Below are 25,326 nucleotides of genomic sequence, written 5' to 3'. Positions count from 1 at the left end.
CAACAAATCAACCCTGAAAATATGAAATGTCACTTTTCAGACCTTAACCAAAACCCTACCTACAAATACTCAACATTGAAAGCATCAGGTAAGCTTCCAGAGACTAACTAGCCAGCCAGAACATGATGCAACTGAAAATCTGTGAAAAAGCTGATGCACAAAAACCTGTTCTCAACCCTCTTTCAGGATGGTATAAAAAAATTATTGCACTGCATGATTTGGTAGCCTCAGCCCTTCAAATCTTTTATGACTAATAAAAGAAAGCTAGCTGAAAACATTAAGTGTTTTCAAAACAGGTTCAGTTATACCATCTCTTCATCTGAAGTCAAACACCTAATTAACCCCATTGAGGGGTGCAGTTTGAAACAGAAAACAATTTTCAAAAATGAAAATTACTTTTATTTCTCACTTTGATACCCATAAGACTACAACTGTTCAACAAGGTAAACTTAACAGTTATACAAAACATTTGTAAATATTTACAGACTTAACTGTACAAAATAATTTAGAGTTTACAAAAGTTTCATGCAACCTCTGTTGACTGACACAGTCTAGGAAATCTCCTTGAAGAAGCATAAAAGATCTTTGTATTTATTTATTTAATGGTTCAAAAAAAGGATGCTGCAAGGCTTCATCAAGAGTAATTCTTTTGGCTGGATCATATTCCAGCATCCTGCGAACAAGGTCAAACAGCCTTTGATGATCTGTGTCTTGGCAATGCATGAATTCCTGAAAGAAAAAAGCAAGTAATTTAGAGAGATCTTTTGCAACTGCGACTAACAAAATAATGAAAAGGCTGTCTCCTACCTTTAAAGGCTTACAGCGTCTCCTAACATAGCGTCCTGCAGAACTGTGCTCATCCCAGTCCAATTGGTCATGGTGGAAGTAATGCTTTCTGCATGGCGAGGAAAATAATTTTAAGATAGTGTCAGCACAGAAAGTGGGCAGATGCCTTTCTAAGAAGTTTTGAAACACCATAAAAGTGTTCCTGCACACCCCTCCGCGTTTGGGAGCTAACATCTGTTTAAGCAAATACTTATTCACAGAGACCCGTTGCCTTTATACTACCATTGTCACAATATTTGGAAAACAGGTCCTTCAATATTCCAGTCAACAAAGAAGCCACTGAAAGCATCCTTTCCATTACTGGCATTTAAAGAGATTGATGCTTTCAGGTATTCCAACAGAACAACTTGGGCTCATCTGCCAGTAGCAAGAAGACAACTTGTCAATCTATCAGCTCTTTAAAAAACGTTTCTTATAAAATCTGCAGAGTTTAAGTGGTTAGCAACTATCTAACAAAATGACATAATCCCAAATGTCTTGAAAAAGTGTAAGATGCATGAGACTACCAGTGCAAATTAAGTTCTGAGAAATTCACACCTCAGCATCAGATTAATACTGCTACGTCAGTAGCACTTTATTTTTTAAATACCCGAATCTATTCCAATTGCAGCTTTTAAGTTTCTTCTCATTTTTCAAAATGCATTATGAATCAGTTGAACAACTGTAATAAACTAAATACAACACCCAACCCAAAACTACTGCAGTTCTACTATAACATGAGTTACAGGATTATCTAGGATTAGCTGGCAGGGGGACAGCTTACTGCAGAAAGAACGGGCCATCAAATCTCACATACTCTGGATTCTGCATGTATGGGGGCTAGGGGAGAACCCTGGGCTGGCTGCTTCTCCTTGCAATGGAAGGGGGAAACTTCTGCTGCATGTAGTTATCTTTGAGGAAGAGAGAAAGATCACTGAAACAAATGTCTGAGGGGTACGAAGGGACGGGGGAAGAGGCTGGCAACTGTGTTAGCAAGACAGGACCCTCTTTCTTCTCAGTATAAATCTTCTGATGGCAGCAAGTTCTTTATTCTCATAGTTAATAGAAAAATGGGTGTCTACTGTTCTGCTGATCATAGCAAACTTCGTTTTAAAGACTAAAGAACATTCACACTCAGTTACTGTTCAAGAGGTTGGCACATCTTGGTGTCTGGCAACTCAGACTAAAACCAGAAAAGAGGACTACTGTCAACTATTTAATGCACCTAAATCTGACACAATTTCTTGCAGTAAACTAACAAGTAACAAGAAGCCTGGAACTCTCTTTGTTGATCTTCAGAAACTCACAGCTAACAATGGAAACTTTAAAATTTCTCTTGTAACAGGAAAATATTAGGCACGTTACTTCTTCTGTCATGAACTTACCTGGATTTCTTTATCATGTGAGCTGGCAGAGGCCCTAGTATTCTTTCCATCATTGCCAAGTGTTCTTTACTATCATGCGTCTGCGTGGGAAAAGCAATGAATGTACTTAACACATTTTTCTACTCTCAGCCGCTTGGTAACAACACTCATCTATTAACAAGATGTTTGCCAGAGTACTGTCACAGTATCTTTATACATTATCACATTAAATTATTAAAAATAGATTATGCAATGCAGCTTGTTATATAGCACTTTTCAGTTAAGAGTCCCCTGAACAACAGAGTTCATAAACCAAGTTTTGTAAGAGTGTGTTTTGTTTACTCTTCATTCCAGCAGTATCTTCAGACTCTAGACAGGCTTAAACAGTGTGAAGGAGATATCCAAGGCACCACATTTTCATACACGTATGCTGTCTTTACAGTGTCATCTGTGTAACCCTTAAAAAGCCTGTGAGCTTATGCCTTTTACAGTAACAGTTAAGTACACGTCATTAAAAGATCAAAACCAGTAGCCTGTAGCAAAAATGTTCTATTTAATTTTATGTACATACCTGAAACACTGTAAATCCCAGATAATACTCAATTAGAATACAACCAATACTCCAAACATCACAAGGCTGGGACCATCCCAGGGCTGCCAAATAAACAAAGTTTGTTTTACTTTTTAATATATTCTCAAAACTTGTAATCCACAGAGCGCATGCCCACTTTCCATGCATTTACTGATACCCATTTTCCCCTTCCAGACCTCACCCCAGACCTTTGTGGGAAAAAGTAGGAAAGGAACATGTTAGTTTTGTTTTTAGAGTATTTCTTCTGCTGTTTACCCTCAAGAACTCTACCATCGCCATCTGTGAGAAATGACAGAGTTGTTAGAACCATGAACAACTACCCCAGTTTATGAAGTAAAGACATCTGAATGAACTGTAATTAACTGTCAGAAAGTTTACAAGTCTTTACTGACCTAAAATAACCTCAGGAGCTCTGTAATGCCTTGTAGACACTAATGTGCTGTGATGCTCATCATCAAAAGTTGCACTTCCAAAATCAACAACTTTGATGTCTGTGTTTTTTAAAGTGCGTTCATCTCGCTTCTGCAAGAAAATGAAAATGCTATTTGTTAGTATTTTTCAGAAGCATGCTTAAGCAAACGATATTCACATTATCTTGATTCATCTTCAAAATACCAGTTAACATAAAACACTAAAAATTAAACCTATGCAACAAAATACTCCTTCCAAATACATCAACTACTATTCAGCTCAAGCTCCAAGAAAGAGGAGCTGCTAACAAAGTGACTTAGTCTGAATACTCCAAACAGCTGAGTAAAGAAAGACCTTTCCCCACAGTAACAGAGCTCCTTTCCTCTTTTGTTAACCTTCAAGTTAACTTCAGTTAGCTGTTAACTCCGTCCTGTTTTTTTCTGCCCACTGGTGCACAGTCATTTATATAATTTTAGCTCTAAACCGAAAAAAAGATCAAGCCTTATGCATAAACTAGGGGCAGTGAAGTCCAAACTGCTTCTCTGCCTCCAACAAGGTTTTATAGTTTGAAAAAAAGAGCGGCAACATAAAAAGAAATTTGTATTCTTGCCAGTGTCAGAAGAGATTTGTGCAGACAGGTTCATCCTAATGTTGTGTCTTAGCATTTTCTTAGATTTATAAGGAAGACACTGGTCAAGAAAAGTCTTACTCAGGGCTCATGCCAATTATAACACTGCCCAACGGCCAATATCACGTGCTGATGACAAACACGGAATCCATCTTAGCTATTATGCCAATGACTGCAAAACTGACAAGCACTTCAGATTCCAAGGTAATCGGATAGAAAGCAGATCTAACATTCCTCTCAAACACAGGGATGTGTTAAAGAAAGGGATTCAAATGGGTTAAGAAATGTGAAGGCAAAAACCTGGGTAAATTCAAAGCCATTAACATAATGCTCCCTAGGAATGCCAGAACTTCATTAAACAGCAAAGAACTTAAGTAGTGATCAGATGAAACAGTTTAGTTTGAATAAGAGCAAAGTTACTTGCTTAGCAGAAAGTTAGTACATCTCAAAGAGCACAAAAAACATTTCTAGGAAATATAACTCTTACCACTTGATCTTTCTACACAATTCCCCACCTGCTTGCCACCCCCAGCCCCATCCCCACCCCTGAAAAAACACACTAAACACAACTAAACATTCAAAAGTAGCCCAATTCAAGTTGGGAGAAACAAAGAACAAACTTACCATTTTGGCATTGTACTTCACTATGTAATCAGACTCCACAAACAAGATATTTTCAGGCTTCAAATCAGTATGAGTTAGTTTATTATGGTGTAAAACTACAAGGAAGAAAACCACCAGTATTCCATAATTAATACAGAAAATCCTTAAAAGGGGAAATAAAAGAACATACTTGGTAAGAGCACTGAGATTTACTTACAGTTTATAGACTGGCAAATTTGGTAAGCCATATTTCTAATGTCGTTAATATGAAATGGCAGAAAACTGTTTTCCTTAATAAAGTCATAAGTACTAAGACCCAGCAGCTCAAAAACAATGCAAACATGGCCATGATGATCAAACCATTCCAGCATCTGGACACAGCGACTTAAAAAAAGGAAGAAAAAAAATATTAAGCAAATGAAGACCCAGTTTACTGAATAATTATCTTCTGCAAATCCTTAGTACGCTGACTAATTTTATACTTACAAAGTGCTGCTTGGATCCATGGTGTTTAAGTGTTCCAACACCTGTATTTCTGAACGGGCTGCTTCCCGGTATCTGCCAACATTTTTCACAATTTTAACTGCTACATGCATTCCCCTCCTTTAAAAGAAAGTAAAGCATTGCAAACTGAATCAATTATTGTTAAATACTTAAAACCCCAAAGCAGCTCTATTTTAATCAGAGAAACACAGGAAGATTAAAGTCATGGAGATTTATGAATACTGGATACTGGAGTACTGTGCATTTAGAAAAAATTTGAAGAGTAATTTGATTATGGAGTCTGACAAAAGAAATTTACAGCTCAACCAGCTGTAAGCAACTGCTTTCAAGCAATGCTTTCACCATGCATTCTGACATACAAGAACCTAAACTGTTTTCTCAGCATCTCAGCACATCATCTTCTAAAAGCCAAGTCTCCCAAATCAATTCTGCACTCTTTATATACCCTCATATTCTCCAGTTATGGCAAAAGCACTTGTAGAACCAACAGAGAAATATAACTAAGCAAATCCTAGCTATCCCTCTTTAACAAAGGCAGGTGACATCTACTTAGTAGTTTGCACCATGTGGTTATACAGCTCGTACAGGAAAAAAACCAACTTAGTTATAAGACAAACATGGTTCAGGCAATTTATTGCTAAAGACAGATTCTCAAAAGCTTAGAGGAGAAACAAAGTAATTCTCTATTTACCATCTTGTATAAAGTCAATACCATTCAAGGCCCTTTGACAGGGCAACAGAAAAAAACAAAAGGCATTAATAGTACCGGAAGAGATAACTGAAGAACCTTAAAAACTATCAGGGACAGGTGTGGTATCACCTGAAAATCCTTGAAAATTCTGAACTACACATAAGCTTACAAGGTAGCTCTCAGAAACAGTGTAATTACTTAAATATACTGCAACACTATTTGAACTGCAACCTTCTTTTAAAAAACGTCTCTGATATTTGATTTCTGAGTGAAGCGGTGTCTTTTGTCATGAGATCCACTTATAACCAACACTTACATATCATGATCTATGCACTCCACTACTTTTCCAAAAGCTCCTTCTCCTAAAGTCGCAACAATTTCATCTAAAAAGAACAAACACAAGTTAGAATTATAAAACTACTTAAACAAGAATGAATATTATTAATGTAGACTTAAAAATGTGCCATTACAAAAGCATAATTACTTAAAATCTCAGCATCTGAATGCATTATTTTATTGGACAGGTGTCATAAAAACAGTTAGCCAAAAAAACTATCTCTTGCTCTAATCTCAAGATTCAAGTTCATTTACTAATTGGAACTTTTTGAACACAGTATTTAAATTCTACAGAAAAGAAGATATGCAAAAAAACAAAAAAGCACAAAAAAAACAGAACAAAAAGAGCAATGAAGATTTCTTTATCCCCCCTCCTCTGACATACTATTCTAAACAGATTTTTTTTTGCTGAAAAGTTTTTTAAAAGTGTTGAAAAATGTTCTATACATCTTGCTCTTAGAACGTCTCCACTTTCACAGATCAGGTGACCCTCCTCATCATCCTCTACACTCCTGGATCTTTTCCTTCGGTGACTCTTCTGGAAACGGCACCAAGATCGTCCAGCCAATCAATATATCAGAGTGAATTCAGGGCAGAATACGCAATTCATTCAGCGGGGAGATATTCAGGCATTCAGTTACACACCAGGCCACGAACAGTTGGCAGGAGCAATTTCAAATTCAGTCCCCAGAAATTCACAGGGCACAGTTTATGTTACAGAAGAAAAACATGGCAAGGAACAGATTTTCAGATAAATACTTAAAGTGATAAAAGCAACAGAAAAAACAACACAATTTTGTCTCTCAAACAGTGGCTTAATTGAAGACAGATTAAGACTGCAACATAGCTATTTCTAATACTCTGCTAGCAAACAGCAAAAAAACAGTATTTATTTACATATCTAAGCTTACAGTCAGGTGAAATGTTTCTATTTTTAAAACTTACAGTTCATGTAATCTAAATATAAAAAACTAAAAAGTAATTTTACTTCCCTCACGTTCAGAGAGAGAAGAAAAATTACTCCGAAGTCCTTAATTCACATTGTATAATCTAACACAACTTGCTGTTTCTACTGCAGAAATATGATATAAAACACCTGGAGCTGAAGATATATCAGTGGGCATCATGCCAATACTGAAAAATTCAGAGAGCATGCCTTCAAAGAAGGCAAGCAGCAAGCTTATCCCAGCTTCAGTAAGACATTAGCTGCCATTAGCCAAGCACATGGCTTATCAAAGTTTTCTGGAATCAGGTGTAGAATTGTTCTTATCAATTTACCAGACATGCACGTTTCATACTTCCAATTAAGCTTACATTAAAAAGGCATGTCACTTCAATTACTTTTAGCAATAGGATGGATGGCACCTCACATTCTACCTGAAAAAACACAGTTCGCTATGCCGTAAAACTAAAAAGTGACAACTGTACTTTGAAATAGGATAGTTACCTGTTTTCAATTTCAAGATAACATTTTTCATATTAATCCCAGTGATCTTAACTACCAGCCACCTGTGTCCCGTGTATAGCTAGTACTGACGATAATCCCACCCCCCACCCAACGCTCTGATCCAAAAGTTTCAACTAAGAACACATTCATATGCTCACAAATGGACTCAACTACAAATCCTTTTTTAATAATACAGTATTTCTTAAAAGTACTGTGATCAGGAACTGAAGTTCTAGCACTCACTTAAGAAGTCTATTACCACTAATTCATTAATAATAAAGTTAAAAATTACTCATACCGAATGTGATTGGTGACTGGAGCAATGATGTCTCTTATGCTTCCTTTTATGACTACTTTTCCTGCTCCGACCAGAGGATTTGCTATAGTGATGATGGTGACTCTTTTCATAGTCTCTGTGATAATGCCTGTGGTCATATACTTCACAGAAGTCATTTCTGTATTCCTCAACATATCTCCGGTCATGATGGTCTCTTTCATTTATGGCTCTATCGTCCAAATAATGACTGAAAATATATTTTAAGTGAATGTTCTCCACTTCAAAAACTTGAGGTTCCAACAAGATAAGTGACTTGAGCTGAGTTACAGAGTTACATAGTATTTGTCTTTACACCAAGAACGTTTCTAATTGACTCCCTCCCCAAGAATAGTGGAGCTTTTAAAGTTCCTTTATTAGGAATCTAACAACATTGCCAGTCTCAAATACACAGCGGCCATCCACACAAACAATATATAATCTGTCCAGTTTGCACAGTAAACACGAAACTCAAACTCAATAGGAGAAACACTTCCTAAAATATACTGAGCAACTCCATTACAGCCTCCTAAATCACAGATTAAAACACCAGATACAGCAATAATCCCCTTCTACGCTTTCAAAGCTCGGTGTTAAAAAACAAAACCTGGAGACTAAGAGAAGCAGCATTCTTAGTGCACTGCATTAAACATTAAGAACCTCAGAGTACCTGGATCACGGATCTTCTGCACAGAAAAAACCCAACTTTTAACAAGCTGCTGAGGCCAAGAGCCCCCATATTGCTGTACACCTACCCCTTCCAAAATTTTTTAAGCATGAGTATAAGCTCTTAGAAGAATTCCATGGGATCATCTTCTCAACGAAAAAGAATAGAAAAACACATCCTTCCAGTGAAAGCAGTGTGGGAGAAAAAGCAAACCATCTCCAAACCAGTAAGAAACTCATACTTACCATTGCATAAAACGATTAAACAAACATTCTCTTCCGTTAGTTCACATTAAGTAAATGAAAAGGCGTACTTTTTACTTGAAGTTTAATATCCAATGCATTCAATACCAATACTTAACCGACAACAGTGAAACATACTAGTAACATTTACTTGGTTTTATTAAAGAATTTCTATTTAACAATTCAAGTACTGTGTTAACAAAACCAACTACTTCTTAAGCTCATCTTAAAGTGAGCCAAACCTTAAGGAATTGCCAAGTCTGGGCCCTTTAAAACTCTTATCCTCAAAATGTTTCATTTTAGACGTGATAAAAACATTACTGCTACTCAATTCAGAATCTTATACCTTTCTGAAATGTGATTTGGTTTATAGCGCTTGCTTTCTTGTCCACTGCTGTGGGACCTTTTCCTGCGTTTACGGCTGCTACTGTGCTTTCTTTGATCCCAGCTCTTTCTGTCATCCCATTCAGGACAATGCGATTGTTTTGAATGCCGCATCTGCCACTGAAAAAAAAACCAAATCAACAAAAACACATAAAAGACAAAAGCATTACACTAGTATTTATAGATGCAAGTCAACTACTGTAGTCTGATCAAATGTAACAAAACTAGGAAGAACCATGTCCTCAAATAATTATTTTTCCTCAGCTTCCTCCACATGTTATTTTGGTCTGGGAGCAGACATGGCTTTCTCCTCCTAACACTGTTACGAAACACAAATCAAGATTAAATAGGCCAACTCATCTTCACTTAATAGCTTCAAACATGTCATTAAAGCCTGTTTTAAATAAACTCTCAAGTGACTAAACAGAATAATTTCCTTAAAGTCTTTGTTGGAGAGAGACCTTAATCTTCAAACATCCTCTCCAATATAACCTGGATTTAGTTCTTCATACTATAGTCTACATCAGTTACTACACGAAAGTCAAACATGGACCATCAGTCCAAAAACGTCTCTCAGATGTATTTACAGATCCCTGTTAAACAGATACTTTTAAAGTTTTAGCAATAATCACAGTGAACTCACATAACTTTGCAGTACTATGCGCCAACCCACAATTTTTGAACCCTATTAGCATGCAAACGTATGAGGGTGTTTTACAATTCAGCTGATTCACCAAAGACAAAACCCACCAGCTTCCGTTGCTGGGTGTTATATGCAGGAATTCTGTGTTCAAACAGGTACATGCACAACTGAAAGAAAAAAAAAAAGTAAAGTAAAACACAGCTGCAGAGTTGTAGAGCAGAACAAAACCTGCCATTATTTGTTTATTCTTCTTTGCCAGAAGTGCTTGAAAATAAGTTTATGTATCTATTGCAGTATATTCTGAAGAATGAACTAACACAGGACAAGAAGTTGTTTCCATTGCAAGCAGTGTCAGCAAGAAAAGTTTAGAAACAAAGATCGCACTAAAAATAACCCACGATTGTATAAATTTACACAGAACAATGATGACTGTCTCTATACCGACTGGAGGTGTTAAGAAGGAAACTTTGAGAACATGTAAATGACAGGCCTGTTCTGAAAAAGGTCTTCTGATACTTATAATATTTGTGACAGACTGGTAGTTGAAAAACACCACACGCTAGACATCTGCATCAGTTTTTTACAGGTATCTTTTTAAAATACAAATACCATGTAAACAGAATGACAAACTGCAAAAATGACGGGTACATCCTTTTGAGTCAGTCATGATTCTAGGTCTCCCAAAAACCTTACTCACTTATGATACATCAACAAGAAATAAAAATACTAACGTGCTGAATGACAGACACCACAAGGATCAAGACAAAATTAAAACTGATTAGCGTTCCATTTACATGCCTCAATTTCTTCTCTTATGCAGCTCCCAAACGATTTTCCTTTATTTTCAATCTACATAAATCACAAAGCACCCTCAGGTTTCTGGTTATTCTACTTCTGAGGTGAAAAGGTCCACACATACTCAGTTATAGGTGAATTGAGGATTTTACTTATGACTGCCTTTTTTTTTTCCCTTCCCCATTTGGCAGAAGGCAGGCTACACTAAAGACTCTCTAGCGGACAAATATCTAAATAAAACCACCTTTAAAGTGTCCTGCAGAGGGGGGCTTAGGGGTGTACGGACGGCCATTTGACACAGAACACCGGAGAAAAGGCTTAGCAGAAGACTAGCTGCTGCATGACCACACTCAAGCTCGTACAGATTTACTGGAATTAAGAAGCTGCAAATTCTGTCCCTAAAGTAACCAATGAAATGCAAATGAGGAGGAAATCGTTAAGAGTCGGTCTGTGTAAGACCCAAAGCGGCCACGATCCATTTTACGGTAGGAGCCACCTTAAGATTTTTTTGACTATTATGCACTCCCTCTAAATTTATGCACCGAAGCACTTCACTTATGTAATACTGACAGCTGACACGAACATATGCATTCCTATAGTATGTGGTCCAAATCCATATCACAGGCCGTTTTCACTCCCACATTTCGCCATAAGGTTTCCCAAACAGGAGCCACCGACCTTTTGTAAAAGTTCCATTCATGAAGGGCCCCAGGAAGGCCACAAAAGTCCTGTCGTAAGCTGCCTACACTGCAATTTCTAAATGTCTCTCCTCCAAAACTTGGCTGGCTGCAGGGACTGGAAGAGGTCAAAGGCTTATTCCTTTGAGATGACTAAAGTCCGCCGCACCAGGCCGATCCGAGCGTGTGGGGTACAGCCACGCAGGAGTAGGTCCCACAGCAGACACCCACTACCCCAGCCCACAGTCACAAAGTCCACTTACACGCCGGTCTTCCCTCGGGAGCATTCTAGAACCGAGAGTGTGTGTGTATGTAGTAAGGGCTCGTCTGCGCTGCCCTCTGGGGAGGCGCAGCCATGTTCGTGCAGGCCGGGCTGAGCAACCGAGCTGCGCGGCCCCCACACAAGCACCCGCCGCACACGAAGCCCCACCTCTGCCCACCACAGCCCCCCCACCGCCCGCAGAGCCCCCCTCCGCCACAGGAGTCCCTGACCGGGGGGGGTGGGGGTGTCGTGTACTCAGGCTCCCTCCTCCTACCTTAATACCGCCTCAATAAACCCCTCACGCAGGCGGTGGAGGGGCTGCTCCCTGGGCCGCGGAGGCAACGCAAGCAGCTCGCCCCCCCCCCCCCCCCCAACCCTCCACTTCCCCGCTGCTTCGCACCCCCTGGAAACAAAAGGGAGAGAGAGAAAAAAGGAAAGATGAAAAGACCCCGCGGAAAAAAGCCGCTTCCACCACTTACAGCTGAAAAAAAAGGCGAGCGAGCCCCGTCTCCGCCCTGCGCACAGAAACAAAATGGCGGCCACGACCAAGCGCGGAGAAACTGCTTCCTTCACTCCTCCCTCTCTCTCGCGGGTTCGGTGCGGGGTGACGTCAGACGCACGCACGGCGGGCGTAATGGCCGCCCCCTAGCGGGGGTGGGGGGAGGGGAAGAGGCGAGCCACCGCCCCCAGGCCGCCGGCGCGCTGAGGGAGCGGGGCTATGGCTGCCTGGGCCTGGGCCAGGGCTGCTCTCGGGGGAGTCTCACGGGGGCTGAGGCCGTGTGGGTTGGGGACCCCAGTTCACGCAGTGCTTCAGTAGGCAGCCCGGGTTTGGAGGCCGCCAGCTGCTGCAGGGCGGCCCTCCCCCCCCACCCCCGGGAGCTCTCTAGGAGTCACACTACCAATTAATTCCTCCTAATGAGTGCATCAAGCCTGGCTCTGAGCAGTTGGGTGGCCAGGTGGATCCCGCTGCTGGGCCTGGCTTCGTGCTTAGGCGTCGTGTTTGAGAGCTGCTCGTAGGTGTCCGGAGGGATTTGCTCCCGAGTGGCGTGAGGGCCTGTACAGAGAAACCCAGTAACGCTGTGCAGCCCCGGCGCGGGACAGCCCCTCATCCACAAGCCCGTGGCCGCTGGAAAGGGAACGTGTGCCTCGTGGGGTGGAAGCAAATCCATGTTTTCCAGTGGTGGGGCAGCCCCAGCACGGGCAGCTCCTGGCTGACGCCCGTAGGGATGTGTGGCAGCCACTCGAGCCCTGTCGCAGCTCCCGGCGGAGGCGACCGCTTCCTCGCTCCCAGAAAAGCAAAACCCTGGAATCACAGGCCTGAATTAATGCTGTGCTGCACAGCGGGAAAACACTCCCAACTCCGCTAGCAGCCGTTTGGATGGAGAATTTAATAAGCCCAAAGAGACTGTTCTAAAGCAAAGCAAAGTCAAAATGAGGGGGAAGTGGAACTGAAATGCAAGCTTCAAATTTATTAACTCACAGTGGTTTATCCAGGGGAAAATTACAAATCCCTGAAGGTTAGTGGATAAATTGAAAAATTCACAAGCTCAGCGACTCTTTCCCAGAATAATTTTCTCAAGTTTTACCTCTAATGCAGAAACATTTTGCAACTGAAGCAAAAAACAGAGTATCTAAGGAGCGGTACACTTTTTACTGAACAAGTGCTGGTGTCTTTTTAATGCCAATCCCCAAAATTATTAGCAAATAGTACTCAAATGAAGACATAAGTTTAAAACTTTCACTAAAATTTGTTTGGCAGTGAGCTTAAGCTAAGCATTTAAAGGTGGTTTGCACTAGAGTGAAAATCTTGTTTCTCTTCCTGTTTTCTTTTTTTCATTATTATTATTGAGGAAAGGAAGCTAAAATAGGGAGCACTGCTGGCTGTTTGCTACCATGTGGTTTTTAAATAAACTCTTTTCCTCATAGTCCTTGTCATTTACCCAATCTGTCAATGCCAAATATGGCTTTGATGACCGTGGTTTACTGTTGCTCATTTAGCATGTAAATGATTGGTTATTATTTATAAAACTAGTGAGAACATCTGCAAAGTGTTGAGTTTTCCCAATATCCACTGAAACATCCCCTGCCTGAGGAATTCTCTCAGATCACATGCAGCAGAAAAAAGAGGGATAAAATTATATATACAGAGAGTGAGCACGCACACGTGAACATGCCTGCAGAAGCATTGTGAACATGCCGAAAATATCCATTGGCCTGACACTAGCCAGCTGTACCAGATAATTCCAGTTTCTCACTGATTTCTTATTCCAAGAGGAATGTCTAGGAAGGGTAAATGGGATTTTATAGAAAGTTTCTTGCTGAAAGGCAGAGGACAAACCGGTGGCTAGTATCCCTAGCAGAGCAGGGAAGATGGGGTATGACAGGATCACATTGTCTGCCTTCCTTGCCTCACTGCCTCTTTTAGGGTTTTACTATGTCTTACCTTTGCTATTTTTGTCTTCCAATATAAACAAATGACAGCCCCTCCAGCAGGGTATAACAGCTCTGGGACAATTTGGGGAAGTCCCGTTTAATGGGAAAAAATAAGCTAATGCTGAAGAGGCTATCAGAACTGGCAACCTTGAAGCAGGAAAATTGTGGTTTTGGTTTTCCTGTCAGGAAGAAGGATCTTCAGCCTGGAATAGAAAGGGTGGAAATAACTATTGTTCATTATGAAAATGCAGCGAATGAGAGCTAGTAAAAATTTATCATTTTCAGTTAAAGATTTCTAGCTGAACAATTGAAAGAGGAACAAATCTATCAGAAGTTAAGAATAATTAGCTTTTCATTTTGAACCTTTTTGAAGAAGAAAAGTGGTGTATAAAGGTTGTGCCACCTTCACGTCAAACATACGTAAACGAAAGAAATTTCCTTCTGAAGCGAAAGCCTTATAGCAGATTTTATAGGAAGTTGCCTCCATAGACAGATCACAAAGCAGTTTCAGCTGTTGGTCTTCGTGCTGAACAAAGTGCTTTCAAAAATACCTCTGCAGCCATTCAGAAGGAGAGCCATATTGAAAGCGGTTAATTTTCTTTCCTGTTCAGGAGGTGGCAGTGGAGGCCCAGCGGTAGAGGAATATCAGATGAAATTTAAGTGGTTATCTCAGAGAAGGCTAAAGTCAGGAGAAATTCACTGGCCATGACCAGGTTATGTAGTGCAAACAAAGCAACAGCCCTTCTAGAAATGGCCATTCTTAAGATTGAAATGATCTAACAGTGAAGAATCAAATGACAGAAATCTAGTTTTACAAAACTGGGAAGGAAACTCATTTGAGTGTAGTTACAGCTGCTTCTGCTGTCAAGCACTGTGGTATTTTTTTGTTTATATGAGGTATTTCCTTGTTTAATTAGACTTTACAACACCAAATGTATGCACAACTTGTGGAGAGCAACGCAATGTGACTGTTTTAAGATTGCTTTGTACAGCAGAATATGTTACAATTCAGTGTAATTATCCTGGTGGGACACATTTGTGCATGTACGAAAAGCTGCATTCAAAACATTTGCTTCAAAATGCAGTTTTGGACGGTCCCTCTTTCAACTGCTTTGCAACAGTAGGTGATCCATCCTCACAGCAGCTAATCAGGAGACGTAAATCTCATTTATTTTTCTCATTGTTGGGAATACAAAATTTAAAGCAGGGGTTGCCTGCCTTGCCCAAAGTCTCAGAAAGACTCAACAGCAGAGCCAAAAATTTCTGGCTTTCAGTACTTCCAGTGTTGTGCTGTGCTTGCTTTCTCTTAATTAAAAGATGTATTGGTTTTGTTTGTCCTCCCTCTGTTTTGTGTCAGAGGGTGGTTGATTAGCAGTTGTGCTTTGCCTTTAGTTATTACGGATTTCTGCAGTTCCACGGTTTAGTTTTTATACTGATGGAGAGTGTTTTGTAGACCCCCTCGATTGGGTGGTACCAGCTGTAGCTTTGCTTGGGAGCTCAGGGACAGTACTGACAGCAGCGTCTGTTTATAAGGGACTGAACTGAATGAGGATGGAAAACCCACCAGGAGCATTTCTAAGATGTATCAGAGAAAATATATTATTCATTTCACAAATCACTATAACTACTGATCAAGGGAGCCAGTGTCCTAGATTGTTGTGGCATATGTAAATTCAAAGAGATAACAGAAGCTTGGATGGGTGGATCAGCAGAAAGGCAAAGCGAGAACCTACTGATAGTAGCGTTTCCACTCCATGGGAGTTTTTTTTTGAAAAGGACAAATTTAAAATAGATCTATTGGTTTTGGTTGTTTTTTGTTTTTGTTTTTTTTTTTTTTGCCAATAATGCAGTAGCATAGAAAAATGCACATATTCAGCTAGGTCAAAAAGAACAAGATACGTGTATGGCTCAGGGACACATTTTCCTTGTTAATGAGTAACCAGAATTTTTCTTAGAAAAGCAGTGACCCAGAAACTGTATGTGAGCGTGGGCACTTGTGTTTATTCACATGTGCATTCATGAAAAGTTGTGGCCAAATCAAACCGTGGTTCTCTTTGAGCTCTGGCTGGTGGCAGACTGGCACGGCCTACGCTGCCCTCAGCATGTTCGTACATTGTATTAAGATATTAAGGGCAATTGAAACAACATGCCCTCAACGGCTGGCAGGTTGCCACTAAGGCAAGATGTTTTCTTTCCAGTGTTTAGACTGGTTTTTACTCCAGTAAAAATACCCGCTGTGATCATCCAGCTGGGATCACCGTGGGCTGAACTGACACGATCTGCTCCCTTTTATTGCGAGGCTCACCGGGAGGGTTGAAACTTGGAGTTTTCTCACTCTGGGGCACAACTGAGCCTTCTGAGGATCGAAATGTTTTAGCCTAATAAAGACTCAGGGGCTTGACAGTGGGAAGCCTGAATAAGCCAGCATTTATGGGAAATTCAGCCAGGTGACGTAACAGTCCCTTTTGGCAAGAGCTCCAACACCATCAGTAAGGACACTGTGATGAGAAAGGAGGTTGCACTTCACTTCTGGAAACTTAGGAGTCAGTGACAATACTTACATGGAGCAAAGTCCTCACTTGGTAACAGCAGGCAGAAGCAGGCTGTGCTGAGTAGCACAGGGGCAACGTGGTGCAGAAGCCGAATGTTACATCAAGCAAACTCCACCACTTACACCTACACACAAGTTTTGCCTCTGAGCCTCTTTCACCTTTATTTAGAAGAATTTTAAGTAACTTGAGGCAAGGATATCTCTTGCTGTACATTTTTAGTGAAATGGGTCCCTTGTCTCAGTAGAAACTGTTTACTGCAATACAAATAATAAAAAGAACACATTTAAACATCAGTTGCACCAGTTTTATAGGAACAGACTAAAAAGGCTCAGTCTCAGTCCGAGCTCTTTCCTCTCATTATGAAAAAGTGTTGAGTCTATGCCTTCTATTTGGGAAAATACTATGGAAGCTAAGGGAATTTTTGTCTCGTTTCTTTGCAGTGTGTTCTGAATGTGTGAGGATGAAGAGAGAAGCTGTAACGTGGAAACAAAAAGGGCAGCAGAAACCACAGGTACTTTTGTGCCTACATGCATATTCATGACTTGCCGTGCAGAGTCAGGGACATCTTTGTATTTTTTGAGTTTCAAAGCAATGCGAGTTTCTTTACAGCCTATTCTGTAGATTTTTAGTTGTTGAAATCTCCGCTATGAATAAAACTGAAGAACAAAATCCACACAGCCGAGCCTTTTTTTTTTTTTTTTTTTTTTTTTTACTTATTATTCTTATTTGACACTCACATTACAAAATTTAGAAACCAGACAGTTCAGGCAAACTGTTAAAACACAGTATAAATTAGGGGGATTTAATATATAAATTCTATACATAGGTAAGTTAGCTCGAACATGACTGACAAAAAAATTCCATAACAATCTTACCACAACTGTATAAAAAGGCATGGGAATAGGATGGGCACTATAATCATGAATGCAGGTTAAGACATTTTCCACAACAGCTATAAAGCGTAACAATGACCATGCTATTCTTGCAGTGTTTATGTGGGGTACAGTATGCATATTACCATTAACATTTTGCAAGATCTATGTACAGTCACAAAATCATAACAGCCACTTTCAAGTAACTTCACTGTTTCCTGCCTGTGCAATTAATAAAGTGTCGATATTTGTTCTGAGGACTTCTAACAAAGCTACATCGTTTGAGTATTATGGATGGTAGATGGATTTCAATTTGACCTGAAAATGCTAATCATAACATGAAATTGTTCAATTTAAAGAAAAAGATACAGGAAAAGCACAGCTCCTCATTATTATCACTCACATGATCAGTATATACCAGTCTTGTAATCCATATTTATTTCCTAGCTTAATTTTTTTGAAAATGAAAACAATAATTTAGTTCCCATTTTTCTAATAAGCACAGTTGTAAAAAGGGGTTACACCAGAAGAAAATCAAAACCTGGATATCTTTATGGGGTAATTTTTTCAAAGGATGCGTTCCCAGGTGACCCTGGGGCCTGTCATTCAACCTTTGAATTTCTCAGTCTGAATATAAGGACAAGTTCTGATTACCCATTTTTACTCTGTGCTTTTAGGTCTGTGACTAAATGTTTTAGAATAGTATGTTCTTGGAGTTTAGGTTTAAGACAGCTGGCACTGTCGCTAAAAGTGAAAAAAAATCTTAAAATCTGATTTCTCACCTTTACAAGCTGATGAACACTTGCTAAGAGTTCTGAAACCCAGAGGATAATTTATTTTCCATCTGTGTTGCATACTAGCAATGGTGTTTTTACAGACAGACTCCTAAGGGAAGTACTTGTACATTTGTAAGACTCGTATCTTGAAACACTTGAATTTAATAGTTCTGTGCGCGCATCTTTCACTAAGTATTAATAATTAGAAGGATTCTATTAGAAAATTCCTTCTAGCTCAAGGCGAGGACAGACTGTAAGCGATAACCCAACTTGGGCTGTTATGGAAATACGAATGATGTCAACTGTCCGGACTACACCTCCTGTTTTCTCAACTCTTACCCATGGGACAAATATCAAGAAATCACCACCACATGTTTAGCTGTTTCAAAAAGACTGGAATTTTAGAAGCATAATTAAATAATGAAAGCAGTAATGTAGTACTGACCAGTAATTGTTCACCGAGGAAGTCACATTTCTCTGAGAAGTAGCCGGACTATGGAACTTTCTGGTCACAAATCCATTAAAGGGGCCTTGCACCTTTTAGAAGGAAGTTTCCTGTACAGATATTTAACTTACAGGACTCATGAGCTCTGAACTCGTAAGCCTTCTGCATTCAGGAAGGCCTGGGAACATTGCTGTACTGCAGCATTAGTCTGGGTTGGCAGTTTTAGGGCCACAGGGATGAAGGCAGAAGGACTCCTGTTCTGTTCTGACAGCTCTGGAGCACGACTATACAGCCCTTGGTATGGCAGAGAACTAGAAAAATGTTCCTATGGCATTCTGCAAGAGCTGCTTATGAAGCAAAATACCGCTTCTGGGGAGGGAAAGGCATCAAGGGAAGAGCGAGCAGTCTAAGCTGCTCTGAATTTACAGCATTACAGCCTGCGTCTGGCCCCAGTGCAGGACAGGGCATCTGGGCAGGAGTTACTCATACTTAGCTTTTTTTCTGTAGCTGAGGTTATAGCCTGAGTTTCAGTGTTTTGCACCTGTGCAGCGTATGAAACACCACCCATACAACCTATTAGCTTCTTACCTACACCTTGCATAATGTACGAATGCAGGATGTGATGCCTTGTTATGAGCATTAGCTTAATGTATTTTTTTGCATATCTGAAAATATGCAAAAAGAATTTTAAAATAAATTAATACAAAACAGATGAGCCTCCTGATCTGTTCCATCAAAAAAAGTAACTTGTTTTCTGCCTCTGCTCAGCTCAGAGCTCAGCTGCTCCACAGAGCAGCCAACAGTGGTTGCAGGGAAAGGGACACACTCTAAGGCAGCATGCTTTCATCCCAACATATCCAATATTAAAATAAAAAGTATTGGTAAAGATTTCTGTGTCAGTATTTCACTGTGTGTTCTCCTGCCTTACCCTGCCCAGCTGCCATTGATATTAACAGGGATATATGCACAGCTATCTTGGTCCACTCTGCTGCTACGCTGTGAAAAATGGAAGTTAACAACCATCAAGGTATTTCTCATAATTTTTTTAAAGTATATCTTAAAATCTCTGTCAAGTAACTAACAAATTCTTCACTGTTGAAGTCCTTTAGAGCAGGGATCCTCAAACTTTTTAACCAGGGGGCCGGCACGCAGATGAAGTGGCAGGCAGTCATCTGTGGCTGCTTGGTTTCCCCCCCCCCCAACCCCTGGCGGGGTGGTGGTGGTGGGGTTCTGTAAATACCGGGGGCCGGATTGAGGACCCTGGGGGCTGTATCTGGCCTGCAGGCCGTAGTTTGAGGACCCCTGCTCTAGAGGAACCTCTTATAGTTCAAAGGATCTTGTAACCATTCTGTCAGATGGATAAGGAAGTAGGCTTTGCTCCAGGTGAGCTTCCAAGAACTTCCTACCTTTTCTAAGGGATGTGTCCCAGCATCAGAAATGAAAGAGTGCAGGCCTCTTGCATCATATGCAAGATATGCATCATATCATGAAAGACTGATATGAACTTGCATGTCGGCTTTGTACAGGATCATCTAACCACCTCTGCACCCCGCTGCTAGTGTGCGTGCTGCCACAGGGACATGATATGCGCGCGCTGTTCCCCAGCCACAGCTCCGTAATGCCCTGCACCAACCACCGAGGTCATTTCACTCGACACACAACGTTAAAGACGACAAAAGAAAAGAAGGTCTTTGGCCCACAGCTGAGCCTCTGAGTAGTGACAAAGGGGCTTTCCCTTTGTCACAAGTTTCCTTGTTTACTCCCTAATCTCATTCTGTAATTACAACAATGGAAATAATCAGCTCACAATCAAAGGGATTTTGATTTCCAATGAGAGACACCTGAGACACTAAGGCTAATCTCTACCAATCTAAAAAGAAAAAAAAGGCTCTTAAAGGCAGAAAGTCAAATTTTGCTCTCAGATGCAAATAAATTCATTGGATCAGATTTAGTCCTTGAATTGCTGCTGAAACTTCAACAATGTCAAACAAACCTTTTGGTAGGGCTGGATTTTCACCCTATTAAATGCACCTGCCCATCTGAGAGTTGCACCTGGCCCAAAAGAAAAGCCAATTGACTGGTTGTCAACGTGATTTAATCCTTATGAATAACTTAAAATGGTACTATAGTTCATAATTGCAGGACTGCTCCAAAACCCATCAAAATCAACTGGAGTTTTTCCTCTGGCACGTCGCTGTGCTTGGGTTCAGTCTCATTCTATGGAACACAGTCATTGTTAGGTCAAATACTGTTAACTATGTAACATTTTTACACTGATATGCAGAACTATCTCTTCTACTAACATGTCTTTTTATTAATAACTCCATTTACATGTTCAGTAATCTGAGCTGTGTTCTAAGCTGGATTTACAGTCACATGCGAGCCAGTGCTCATGTGCTTTAATAAGAGGTGCGTAAACTATTGCAACAAAACATGACAAAGTAACCAAGGTATCAGTAAGGGACTGGCTTGATTTTGAGTGATTCACTCACCACTGACCATATCATAAAGTATTTTCAAGATGAGAAAAAATATCTCTCTATGCTTAAATTGTTTCTTATTTGAAGTGCTTTAGCAGCTGTGTCCACACTTTGTCCAAGTGCCATCTCAGCAGTGGCTGGGATTAGTTTGCTTCCAGATCTGCAGCCCCCTACGTAGGCAGGGAGCTTCCAGCCAGCCGCGTTACCTGGACTGTGTTAACCGCCTGACAGAGAGGGCATCGACATGCCAGCTCAGTGTGCTCTGGGGTGCACAGGGTTCTTGTGCACCACACTCATTTCAAGAGGTTTTTGCCCTCAAGATTCAGTCACGCCCAGCAGACCTATATCCGTCCACCATTAATTAGGTAATGTGATCGATGCTGATGTGAAATTGAAGGCAAGATTGTATGGTTAAGTGCCTTTTGAAAGGCATTGAGCAAGTTCATCTACTGACTTCAACACAAGCTGAAGGCACACAATTCCCTCATCTTTTTTCACTGGGCTTTTTATCTTGCCCCACGTTGCAGAATGGCACGCTCAAGAAATTAAAAAACAGGACTTTTGCTACCACTGTGGTTACACTAGAGAAGATAAGAGTGATTTCATGTATTTGGGTCTTTTAAAATATTGCTGTATACACAGAAGCTAAGTTAATGCTTCTGAAAGACTCTGTTATCATATATTCACATCTTACTACCTTAGGGTTTTGATACTAACACTATCGGTCTAGTTTCACTCTGTTCTCTGTGTGGTATTAGTTCAAGCAGCTGTCAGGGAGGCATATTCATGGAAAAGAGTGGAATTAGAAAGCCATGACATTACTACCAGTAATTTGTCTAGATGTTAGTCTAACGACTATGTGCCTTATAGTGACCTTAGTGCTTGGTGTTAAGTGATACTGCTTTCTTTTCAGCATGGTAGGAGTTCTTTACACATTTATAGCAAGAAAACATTAATTACTGGAGGTGCTTTTCCCTGTTTTCGTGTAATGTTAATACATCTTTGGAAGAAACCTCTTCCCCAAATTGTCACCCTTTGTTTTCAGTTGTACTCACGCTTTGTAAAACCCGTTGGTGAAGCAAGGGCTCTAACCACTCTGTCTGGAGCTGTATACCCTAGTTAGGCCAAATATGAATTACAAATGCAACCGACAGCTGTAACTTAAGGCTTACATTGTTTCTATTTAAATCAATAGGATTTTAGCTACAAAATTATGTGAAGACAAGCTATGGTTCCTAAAAATCTGTTTTTTAAAAGCGCTGTCTTCTCATTTAAGTTGCTCTGTACTCTCATCTCCAAGTCATTTTGCAAAGAGGAGACAGCATCTCTGGAGATCGAATACTACAGATCAATATGCCACACCCCCCTATAAAACAGTAACTACCTCAGTTTTCACCAAGAGATGAGGATGTTTAGCACTTCTGAAAAAAAGACCTTTTAAATGTGTGACTACATAAAGGCTTAAAGATAATTTAGTGCTTCTGACAGTCCCACTAAGCCCTTAACACCTACCTAAATCTGACCTTTATGCTTCTGTTTTAAGCACTAAGGTTTGAAAGTTTTGAACTATGAAAGTGGTTTAGTTTGCAACAGTGATAAACTTTATGAGATCTAATTTAACTCATACTTACAAAATTGCCTAAATTCATGGAAGGTGCCCAAGAATAAAGTATTATCATGAGAAATCACATTTTGATTCATCTTCAGGGTGTTATAATGTCAGCTCTACCAGCTTCTGTTGGCTCATTAGAAAAGGAGTGAGGATTTGCATTTTAAAAAGCAGGGTTTAAGAAAGGGCCCATCCACCTACAACGGGTTTCAGATAAATAATAATAAAAAAAAATCCACAATGAAGTCACACTAAGCCTGTTAAAAAGATGCAGTCATTAAGAAAAAAAATGACCATTTAGCAAAAACACTTAAGCATTAGCATTGTTGTAGATATGTTTATGGTTATTGCTCTGGATTTGGTTGGAATTTAACAGGCTTTTAATGACATCATTTTGGAAATGGTTCTGCTTGAAGGAACGGCTATGTATATGTTTCTCTGTATAGCTCTCAGTTCGTGTACAAAAATTAACAAACAGCATATTAACAGTACTACCAGCAGAGTGATCATTCCCTGGCTGGAATGATGTTGCGCCATCCTTACACTTAGTTCTTCCATACAAAGCTTGAATAAATACATGCTATTTTTATGTTCTCCCTGCTTGAATTTATGTGCCGATAGACCTATACAAAAAGGAGAACTGAAGTTCTGCCTCAAGCCCCTGCAGATGCAAATCTAGAAGAAGCTGTCCTCATCTCAGCAGCTGCAAAAGCAGTGGATTCTGGGCGGCCATGACCCAGACTGCAGAGGTTTCCATAGATCATAACCCAACATAAGACCTGCACTGCAGACACTACAAACCTTTAGTATATCACATACTGCCTGTCCCAGGCTGCTGCACTCCCGGACCAGCTCAGCTGTCGGAGCTGCTCTCAAACACGAGCTCACCAATGCCTTACATTTCAACAACTCACTCAGGCATGGATACCTTCTGAGGCCTGGCCGAGGGCAGGAACAGTTCCAGTTTTCTGGCTAAATGCATAACCCAACACAGCCAGGTTTTGTGATTAGCCTAATTTTTCAAAACACTGAAGCCACCTGGAATCCCTCTGTATTGAAATAAAACTATTACTGATCTCAAAGAAAGGGTGACATCCTTCTGTTGTAGGCAGAGAAAGACTGGACCATCTGAAAAGGCCAGCATCAGGTCAGCAATGAAATGCAAAGTTCAATACTGTGTGGCATTTAGGTTTCACTTAAGCTTTTTCAGGCTTTTTCTAGGGCGGGTAGGAACATTCCTTCCACATACAAACGATTAGTCTACTGTTAGGGCTTAGTTTTGAATCTAATATCCATATAGTTCATTATCATTTAATATGTGTTACAATAGCACCTTAATTATTGTACAATTTTAAACACAAGACATAGTCCCTACTTCATATTACCTGTAAGGAAATGGCGAACACGGTTTAGATCCTAAAAATAAAAAAAGAGAAAAATGGCTATCTACTCACAAAAAACAAATTCTTTAGTGCATTCACTCTAGTCTGAAACCCTTTGTCTTTTTAAAGCATACCATGTAGTTCCCAAATTCAGAGCAATTACCCACCCCTCCCCCTTTCCTACCCTCTTAAGTATCATGTTGCAAAATAAACGGTACTGTATTAACGGGAACCTGATGGTAATGCAGTATTTTTTTTTCTTGAAGGGTGATAAAACCCTCTAAAAGATGCATCTCAGCATCAAGAAAATTAGGGAATACACTACATACATTAAATAGAGGTAAGCTGAGTCCAGAGTCACTTGCTTCTTCAGTTCAGCTGTAGATGGGGTGGTGGTGGGTCTTTACGTGATACCGCCTACACTGGGCCCTCCTCAGATCTGCCAAGATTCACAGTAAGAAAAGCAACAACAGTGGTGGGAAGAATTAACTAAGCAATAGTCATACTTCAGATTATTCTCTGTAAAAATTCATGGGGTTGGTACGACTGTCCCATGCTGATGTGGTCTGTGTGTGACATACATGTATACATATGAGTGAGCAATGTCAGTTTTCATCTGCTGGAAGCTTATACCTGTAGCAGTCAGTGCTTTGTTCAACAAGGCTGGGGGACTGCTCATGTAAGATTAAGTTCTTCTTTCTTCATTCAGCAATTAACCAGATTGCTGCTGTGTCTGTGTTTGATTTACTTTTGCAATCCTCAGAGGGTTTAAAGAGCCGCTGCCTGAAACACCTGCTTCTGACATTTTCGTGCGTGTTTTTTGCTTTCCCTTTTTTATACTTTTCCATTCTCTTTTGCAGTACCATGGTTCTCCACGCTCCTGATTTTCTTCTGTTCTCCTTCAGAGGCAAAAGTTACAGTGATCCTGACGCAGTTTGGGCACAGCCACAAATAGTCTGTTTGTCCTTCCTATGTCTTATAGTTAGAAAAGCGTCATTGTGCGCACAGTTCTGTTGATTGCGGTGGATGAATCCAGTTCATCCATCATGTTAGGCAGTCAAAAAACCCAACAAAAACTCAAACAAAAAAATTGTCTAAATCCCAAACAGGCATCTTTGGAATCAGTAGTGCAAAATCTTTGCGGATTCTTTTCCTTGACCTACTGCAATAACCTCTTAATCTTCAAGTCTTTCCTAAAATAGTGGATCTGTAAATTCAAAACATAAGAACAATGAAGGAAAAAAAAAAAAACCCAGCAAATATAAAGGTGTGGTTTTGTTTGTTTGTTTTTTAAGTCACTCTCTCCAGGTTCTCACTTACACCAAACCGTTACACGTACATCTCTTGTTATGAGATGTAAAGTCTAGGAAGATCCAGTTAATCTAGGGCATTT

At 40.2% G+C, this 25,326-nt stretch overlaps 2 protein-coding genes across 6 annotated transcripts in view; both read right to left on the bottom strand.

Annotated features, from left to right (window-relative positions):
- Positions 1 to 376: 376 nt before the first annotated feature.
- On the bottom strand, positions 377 to 12,001 carry CLK4 (CDC like kinase 4). 5 transcript variants are annotated; one of them, XM_055718123.1, is made up of 14 exons: positions 11,864 to 12,001; positions 9,758 to 9,817; positions 8,970 to 9,127; positions 7,700 to 7,925; positions 6,402 to 6,492; positions 5,935 to 6,001; positions 4,910 to 5,026; positions 4,641 to 4,807; positions 4,445 to 4,539; positions 3,174 to 3,303; positions 2,761 to 2,843; positions 2,211 to 2,290; positions 808 to 895; positions 377 to 729 (listed from the first exon to the last, which is right to left on the bottom strand). In XM_055718123.1, exons 2-14 carry the CDS (start codon positions 9,809 to 9,811, stop codon positions 592 to 594), a joined length of 1,494 nt encoding a protein of 497 aa, XP_055574098.1. In that variant the 5' UTR covers positions 9,812 to 9,817; positions 11,864 to 12,001; the 3' UTR covers positions 377 to 591. The 5 variants fall into 5 exon arrangements, with proteins under 5 accessions (XP_055574098.1, XP_055574099.1, XP_055574100.1 ...); XM_055718124.1 differs by having other exon boundaries at positions 8,970 to 9,121; XM_055718125.1 differs by lacking the exons at positions 6,402 to 6,492; positions 7,700 to 7,925 and having other exon boundaries at positions 11,864 to 11,964.
- A 6,117-nt stretch (positions 12,002 to 18,118) lies between these two features.
- Positions 18,119 to 25,326, bottom strand: part of RASGEF1C (RasGEF domain family member 1C) — an 80,782-nt gene continuing 73,574 nt past the window's right edge. The window contains exon 14 of the mRNA XM_055718967.1: positions 18,119 to 25,140. Within this exon, the coding sequence (XP_055574942.1) occupies positions 25,116 to 25,140 (25 nt within the window). The 3' untranslated portion in view covers positions 18,119 to 25,115. The remainder of the gene's footprint in view (positions 25,141 to 25,326) is intronic.

Source organism: Falco cherrug, chromosome 8, assembly GCF_023634085.1.
Source record: "Falco cherrug isolate bFalChe1 chromosome 8, bFalChe1.pri, whole genome shotgun sequence".
NCBI lineage: Eukaryota > Metazoa > Chordata > Aves > Falconiformes > Falconidae > Falco > Falco cherrug.
The sequence above is the reverse complement of the archived record's forward strand: the minus strand, read 5'-3'. Positions and strand labels throughout refer to the sequence as shown.